Source organism: Pristiophorus japonicus, chromosome 2, assembly GCF_044704955.1.
Source record: "Pristiophorus japonicus isolate sPriJap1 chromosome 2, sPriJap1.hap1, whole genome shotgun sequence".
NCBI classification, from domain to species: domain Eukaryota; kingdom Metazoa; phylum Chordata; class Chondrichthyes; family Pristiophoridae; genus Pristiophorus; species Pristiophorus japonicus.
Window position 1 is genome coordinate 163,127,812 of NC_091978.1, and position 8,845 is coordinate 163,136,656.

An 8,845-nucleotide genomic window follows, 5' to 3' on the forward strand; every position below is an offset into this window, starting at 1 on the left:
ATTTAGATGAGGAAAGAAGGGATGAAACTCAAGTGGATCATAAACGCCGGCATGGACTGGTTGGACCGAATGGTCTGTTTCCGTGCCGTATATCCTATGATCTCATTGAATGGCGAAACAGGCTCGAGGAGCTAAATGGCCTACTCCTGTTACAATGTTCCTATTTACTGCATACAGTCTGGTCACCACATTGGAGGAAAGATGTGATTGCTGAGGAGATTTATGAGGATGTTGCCAGGACTGGAGAATTGTAGCGATGAGGAAAGATTGGATATCCTAGGGTTGTTTTCTTTGGAATAGATTTAATTGAGTTGTATAAAATTATGAAGGGCCTTTATTGGGTGGATAGGAAAGACCTAACAGAGAAGTCAATAACCAGGGAGCATTGATTTAAAGTAATTGGTAGAAGGATTAGAGGGGAGTTGAGGAGAAATGTTTTTTACCAAGAGAGTGGTGGGGGTCTGGCACTCACTGTCCGAAAGAGTGGTAGAGGCAGAAACACTCATCACATTTAAAAAGTACTTGGATATGCATTTGAAGTGCCGTAACCTACAAGACCCAAGAGCTGGAAAGTGGGATTAGGCTGGATAGCTCTTTTTCGGCTGGGACAGACACAGTGGGCTGAATGGTCTCCTTCTGTGCCGCAAACTTCTGTGATTTTGTGGCCAGAATGTTCGAGACAACAGTATTCTAGTTTTGGAAGTAAATGGAGTCTACGCAAGTCAGAAGTTCAAAATGTGCTATTAGAGAGTTTGGGGTATATATCGGTCTTGAGCAATAGCTCAAAGTGGGCAATAGCGAATTGGCAGCCAATTTTACACCTCGCTCGATTTTCTTTTCCATTAACAAAATTGTGCAGTGTATTTAACAGGTTGCTGATTCGCTATCATCCTTTTCATGCTACCGGCCAGACCAATTTCTACCCCTTTATTCTTAATCTATTCTAAACAGTTGATAGATGTATAAAAATACTGCGGATTGTAATTAAGAACTACTAAATTCATGGAACGATGAGGCCAAATGCCTAATCAAATTTCTCCACTCAATTATAAGTTGCTGTAGCACTGTTTTTGAGGCGGTGTCACTGCCTGAGTGCTGATTTTAACGGCAGGCGTAGGTGCAGCCTCAAACTGCCAAATTCAGTTTTACGCCCAAAGATGAGAGAGCAGCGCTAAAAGTGGCGTTGCACACTCATCTTCGGGCGCCAGCGGGCTGGGAGCTCAGGAGGCCTATTCAATTTTGCGACAGAAGGCTGCCAGCATTTGAGCTGGAAAAATGGGAAGAAAGAAAAACTAAAAAACTTCTCCGACCCACTCATACACTTTCCCACTGGTACAATTAATAAATAAATGTTGAAATAAATAAAGAAAAAATCTTACCTTGATCTCTGTGTGATTTTGCCCGAGATCCGCTATGTTCACACCATTATTTGCGGGCTGTACAAACGCCTGCTGGTAAGGCCACTGTAGAAATGCAAAAATGCAATATCGCGACACGGCACGCTGGACGACATCTCCATGTGAGTGGCGTTGGAGGGCACAGCGTTACCTCTCAGCGCCTCCACCAAAGACCAACTCAATTTTGACAGAGGCGTGGACGCCGCTTGACGCCGACGATAGGCCTTTGCCGCCCGTTTGGCGGTCATCGCCGGCGTTAATGGGCGGCGTTATCAAGGCAATTTCAGCCCCAAAGTTTCTTAATCTTATCACGCAGAAGGCACTAATCTGATACAGAAAGCATTGGATAGTTAGAGGAGGCATTTCTGAACCTTAGTCTTTGGCTCAATCTTCTGCTAAAAACTGTACCCTTGATCCCACCCCAAATAAATGAAGTAAACTATTGGTCAAGCATTGGTGGATATTGTGGTGTATGGAGAAAGAGTCAGACTGAACACTGTGAGCTCAAAGTAATGTGTGACCCTAGTCTTTTATTGCAGATCTCCAGAGTGCCTCTCCAATCTGTGAAGCACTCTTAAATACCTGTGCTCCCAAGGGATTATGAGATCCCTTGGGATTCCGGGAAATGAGCCCTCTTGTGGCTGTACAGTGTATATACAAGTCCAGATACATAACAGATATATACATGAAAACAGTGTTATTACAGAGTAGATACCAAAAATAGAGAGGCTGAAATTCCCCTGTTCTGCACCTCCCGTTAGCACCTCCACGGTGACCCCTATTGACCCCACGGCGGAAATTGGCCAGCACTCCGTGAGGCCGCCGTGAGCGATGGGTCACAAACCGTGCCAGTCACCCATCACAGGGTAAATCTTAAAGGGGGGGTAAACTGTGCTGCAATCTTTTATTTTTTCCCCCCTTACCAGTCGGGCCGTTCGCCGCTCCTTTCGCAGCATCCAGGCCACGATCGTGCAGCTCATGCTTGGTCTCAGTACCGGGCTGCAGCCATGGCAACTCTTATGGCTCAGTGGAGGCCTTCAAAGGGCATGCAGAGTTTGCAGCATCCCTCTCCTTTAACGGAAGGGGAACTGTGTTGAAATGCGTTGGCGCTACGCAATGTGCCCAGGTAGCGCATCCAATTCCACCCCAAAAGGAAGTACGGTCGGTAACCGGAATTTTGCGGCGAGGGCGGGACTTCCGGGTCAGGCTCAGGAAGTCCTGCCTCGCTTCGGTTACTGCCCCCAAGTGGGGCATAACTGAATTTCGACCCCAGAATTTTAAAAAGAAAATATTAGCCCCACCAAATAAAATGAGTTCTCTGTTACCGAAAAAGAAAACATAAAATAGCAATTTCTAAAAATGTGAAGGTGTGCACCTTCTTCTTGGTGCCCTCCTACCCTTTGCTGTGGATTAGAACTTAAAATCATGCAAGATTAAAAGCTCTATGGGGCTGTAGTGCAAAATGAGTAATATCGGATCAGCCACCTGTTTTGTATCTCTCCAGATTTTCATTTCCATTGACTTCATTAATTTGTTAACAATTAGTAATCAGATCCAATGAAGCAATAGGCTACCTACGGGTCGAATTTGCCCCATGCTGGGTTTGTAGCGCACAATTTGAATTAGGTACTTTCTTTATTGCCGAAGCGGACTTGGGCTCATTGATCAAAAAAAACTGTTGTTGCGCTAAAGGAGCGGCCGCGTGGCACTTGCGGGCCGCGAAGTTCACTGCGACACTCAGCACATTAGCACGCCACTGATGACGTCACGCCGACGCCTCACAATGTCACTCCCCTTTTAAAGGGGACAGCCACTGCGAACTCTGCAGCCTCTTTAATGGCACCCACTCGGCCGGGCCAGCGGCCTGCCGTCTAAGCAGGGTAGTCGGCTGCATGTTGGCAGCGGTCGCCATTGTTGGACCGACTGTAAAATCGGCCGACAGAAAAAATATGGCGGCCGCTGCACTATCACCTCCCCTTTAAGGCGGCCAGACGCCACAGCCACCACAGCTTCTCGCACCGAGCAGCTGTCGGTAGAATTGCTGCACACCGACCTCACCTCCCGCAGGGCAATTTCCCCGAGGGGCACAAGGCGGTCGGCGCAGGGTGATAAGGGGTCGGCGCGCAAGGCAAGATGTCATCGCATCAAGGCATGTGTGTGCTAATCACGGGGTGCGGGGCAAACTATTTTTCACCAGCGGAGTTCCGGAGGCAAATCCGCACGGTTCAATGTGGTTGCCGCGCCCGTGTGTTAATTCATTAGCGCACTGTTATTGCTGGCAGTGCTAACTGGCACTATGCAAAGGGACAATTTCCCCCTAGTGTTGGAAATTGGGAGTGTCACAGTTTAGCATGTAAGCCCTTGTATTGGGCTGAGGCACATTATTGATATTTTACTCTCTATCCAACCATTCTTCATATGACTTGTAAGGGCTTGATGCTGACACTGGGTGAAACAACCCAGAACTAACATCCTTCACCTTGAAGAGCACAAAATTCATACAGATAAAAGTGCACAGTCAAACTTTTTGAACATCATTGAATCATTTTTAATTTTAGGAAAGAGTTGGCTATTCCATCTGGCCTTGGTTAACATTTAAACTTTACACCATTCAGATACAGTTGCACAGAGTTACATTTTCCTGCCCAGACAACAATGCAGAGCTAGGAGTATACCCTCAATTTGAAACTGGAACTGTAAAGTATAAAGATACTCTTGGAATACGAAAACCTGTAATGATATGAGAGTTTAATAAATATTTTTGTAAACAGCAAGCACTTTCCTACTGAGGTGTAGAGCATCGTTTTCAGGAATTGATTATAATGGCAAAATAATCTTGGAGAGGGCAGTCCAAGATATTTAATATTAACAAATAATGAGACAATACTAATTTTAAAATCTTAATTCCCTTTTTACATGAAACTGAGTGAGGTTTTAAAATATGGATGCATGCAACCTCTCACTAATGTGGCGTCAGACAAAGCAGTTATATTAAATCATTTTTAATGTGTATTTATATTTGATGCTCCAGAAATGATATATGTTGCATCAGATATTGTGCAGTGCTTTATTAATGCCTGAACTATGACTCTACATCTCGGCAATAGTCCTGAGTTTCCCAGGATTCTACTGATTTTCTGCCATAATAGTGGAACCTGCAGATAAACAACAACACCAACTTGTATTTATATAGCGCCTTTAACATAGTGAAACATCCCAAGGCGCTTCATAGGACTATTATGAGCTAAATATTTGACACTGAGCCGCATAGATAGAAATTAGCGCAGGTGAAAGAGATATGTTTTAAGGAGTGTCTTGAAGGAGGAAAGAGAGGTTTAGGCATGGAGTTCCAGAGCTTGGGGCCGAGGCAACAGAAGGCATGGTCACCATTGGTTGAGCGATTAAAATCAGGGATGTTCAAGAGGGCAGAATTAGAGAAGCGCAGACATCTTGGGGGTTTAATGGGCTGGAGGAGATTACAGAGATAGGGAGAGGCGAGGCCATGGAGGGATTTGAAAATAAAGATGAAAATTTTGAAATCAAGGCATTGCTTAACCGGAAGCCAGTGTAGGTCAACGAGCACAGTGGTGAAGGATGAACGGGACTTGGTGCAAGTCAGGACATGGACAGCCGAGTTTTGGATCACCTCTAATTTATGTAGGATGGAATGTGGGAAGTCAGCCAGGAGTGCTTTGGAATAGTCCATTCTAGAGGTAACAAAGGCATGGATGATGGCTTCAGCAGCGGATGAACTGAGACAAGGGCGGAGACGGACGATGTTACAGAGGTGGAAATAGGCGTTCTTAGTTATGCTGCGGATATGTGGTTGAAAGCTCATTTCAGGGTCAAATATGACACCAAGGTTATAAACAGTCTGGTTCACCCTCAAACAGAAGTTGGAGAGAGGGATGGAGTTAGTGCATGAATGGCCATTTTAGCTCTTTGGGCTATTAATCTTGGGGTTCCGCCAATCTCACACTGGAGAACACCTGTGAAACTTCCTGGCACATGTGATATATTACTTAACTCTTTCCGAGAGTGGATGGTTTGGACATTCTTGTTTCATTACAAAGCTGATGTCTTATGTACTTTGCATTACTGGCCTCGAAATCCCGCTCCTCTGCTTCCCGCAGGCATTTGACAGGAAATGTTAAAAAAAGATGCGCACCTACCTGTTACTGCTGTGCCCACCAGCGATCCTGGTCCTGAGGCTTCCTCTCACTGTGCATCGGAGCCCGTGCATGTCAGGACGTCTGTATGCTACAGCTGGAGTCACATGGCACTGGGCAGCCAATCCAGGTACAGTATTTTCTCATTCATAATAATGGGAACTCTGTCAGTAGGAGTTCTCATTATTGTGATTGAGAAACACCCCCCAAATACCGAAAGGCAAATAAAAAATAGAAAAAATATATCACATATTCAAGATTAATTTAAATTAAAATTAATAAATATCTTAGAAAAAATATATTATTCTGATTTTTTTTAAAGTTTTTTAATTATGGTTTAAAATAAACTCCCTTAATGGGCAGGGTTTTTAACATTAAAATATGTTTTTTTAATTTTATTTTACTATGTTTTTGTATGTTTTAAAACTCTTAGGCTGGTAAAAATAGGCTATGCGCCTGCTTTTACTAGGCACAAGAGTTTTCAGGACATTCGCTGGGCAAGATATGGGTAAATACCGCAATCTTGCCCATGTGAATGTCCTGGCTGTGGGGATATGGAGGATCTGTCAAGCCAGAGCTTGACAGATTGGAAAAGCCGGTTTTCAGCGTATGCGCATTGTGTGCTGAAAACCAGCTTTTGCGATGCCTTCACATATTCAGCACGGACCCGGGGAGGTCGGGATTTCTTGGCTATAATTTCTTGAATCATGTGATTGTGAATGCTTAAATAAATGATTGTTATATTTATATCTTTATAGAAAAGATAGTGGAGTACTGTGCACAGTTTTGGTCTCCTTATCCGAGGAAGCATGTACAGGTTACTCCCTTATCCAGAACTCCCTTATCCGGAACCACCCCTCATCCGGAACCATTCCAGGCCACCGAGCAGCGCATGCGCATGAACAAATTGAAGTCCTTCCTCGCTGCCGACTCCCGCAACCACTGGCCTGACCCCGCGATCCACCACCCCCCGACCCCCCCATGATCTCTCTGCCGCATTTCCAGCCCCAAGCCAGCCAGTCCCGATATCACCTTGCTCAGTACCTGTACCATCCAATTTAATGTGACCACCCCTCATCCAGAAAAATCCCTAATCCAGAATGAGGGTTCCAGATAAGGGAGGTTCAATCTGGACTTACCTTAAACGATTGATTCCTGGGATGAGAAGGTTGCCCGATGAGAAGAAATTAAGTAGATTGGGTCTATATTCTCTGGAGTTTAGAAGAATGAGAGATGATCTCATTGAAACATACAAGATTCTGAAGGGGATTGACATGTTAGATGCTGAGAAGTTGTTTCCCCTGGTTGGAGTGTCTAGAACTAGGAGCATAGTCTCAGGATAAGGGGTCGGCCTTTTAAGACTGAGACGAGGAGGAATTTCTTCACTCAAAGGTTTGTGAATCTTTGGAATTCTCTGCCCCAAAAGGCTGTGAATGCTGAATCATTGAGTATACTCAAGGCTGAGCCGGATCATTTTTTTTGGATGTAAGGGGAATCAAGGGATATGGGGAACAGACGGGAAAGTGGAATTGAGGTCGAAGATCAGTCATGATCTTATTATATTGCGGAGCAAACTTGAGGGGATTACTCCTGCTCCTAATTCTTATGTTCTAATGATTTATATTTCTACCTTGGATAATGTAGCAATTATTTTCACATTGAGTTCTCAGCTTCCTTGAAATTTAAATCTCTTTAAATTACTGATGCAAATAATCCCAAATTAATGAAGGATGTAACAGGTTATTGACAGCCCTGTTGATCATAGAACATTTGCCAAACTTTGTACCAACATTAATTAAATCCCTAGATTTATTAATGTATTTTGATATTGTTAACATTTTAATTTAATTTTCAATTTAGACTTTCCCATCAGTAAAGTAGCCAGAAGATCCCAGCATTGCCTTTCCTTGATCAAGCTTATTGTAATGAAGAAGGTAATTGGCAAAAAGAAACAGAGGCAATATGAGGAGAATTTATTTTATGCAGAAAATTGTTATAATCTGGAATGCACGCCTTAAAGGGTGGTGGAAGCAGATTCAATAATAACTTTCAAATGGAAATTGGATAAATACGTGAAGGGGAAAAGTTTGCAGGGCTATGGAGGAAGAGCAGGGGAATAGGACGAATTGGATAGCTCTTTCAAAGAGCTGGCACTGGTACGCTGGGCTGAATAGCCTCCTGTGTGGTATGATTCGATGATTTTACAACAAAAAATGAATAAATCAATGAAAAGCTTTCATTTACTTTCACAGAAAAAAGAAAAGGCTTCTATCATGAAGAAAAATAATGCTTATGCAGTGGCAGTTGCCAATTATGCACCTAATATCACCAAGGACTCAGTACTACCAACAATTGCAAAGAGTGCAACTGCAGAGCCAAAAGAGGCCAAACCAGAGACCAAACCACAGGAGGCCAAGAAAACATTTAACAGCGTAAGCAAAATCGACAGAATGTCCAGGATAATGTTCCCTGTTTTATTTGGAAGTTTCAATTTAGTGTACTGGGCAACATATTTAAACAGAGAGCCTGTAATTAAAGGGATGAGGGATGATGCCGCAAAATAATCATTGATGCATTTTAAGGCATGTGGAAAAGGGTGATGATACCAAATACAACCGGTAATTGCTAATCTATGTACTTTGGCATGTTTTGAGAAATAAGCCTTTATTTTGTCATGATTCACATACAGAAGAATTGCAAAGTCCACACAATCCACAAGTTGATTTAGAAAATGATTCAAGCTGCGGAATTAATGAAAGGACAATTGAAACAAGATATTGGACGCTAAATGGATTAGTATCAACAAGAGACATGGGGGAGGCGGGGGGAGTAATTTTCAATTTGACCACTTGGGTGGTAACCTGGTGGAGTGAACCACTTACCCGTTGTAGACTCTGCTGATTTTTGTTCCATTGAAATCAATGGAATGCAAATCAGGTGGATTCTAGGTTACCACCCAGAGGGTAAAGTTGAAATTTACTTTCACAAAGTGTGATGGTGAAAGCTTGGGTTCATATGTTCAAATGATTTGTGCCACACAACTGTTTACAAGATTTTGCATTGCAGATACTTAAAATCAAAGGAGTTCATATGTTAGCACTTATTGGTTGAATTAAATTAGGTTACACTCCTGTCATTTTTTTATTGTAAGACCACATGTTATATGAAAGTGTTGATGGTTAAAAGTAGTACTTAGTGATTTTTAATTTCCTCAGTCTAGTACACAATTTACATCAGTTCCAGTGCAAAACTTTTACTTGTAAAAAAAAATGTTTCTTA

The 8,845-nt window shown here is 43.0% G+C and overlaps 1 protein-coding gene across 1 annotated transcript in view; it reads left to right on the forward strand.

The window, feature by feature from the left end:
• Positions 1-8,130, forward strand: part of gabra2a (gamma-aminobutyric acid type A receptor subunit alpha2a) — a 555,326-nt gene extending 547,196 nt beyond the window's left edge. The window contains exon 10 of the mRNA XM_070863123.1: positions 7,819-8,130. Within this exon, the coding sequence (XP_070719224.1) occupies positions 7,819-8,130 (312 nt within the window). The remainder of the gene's footprint in view (positions 1-7,818) is intronic.
• Positions 8,131-8,845: the final 715 nt, after the last annotated feature.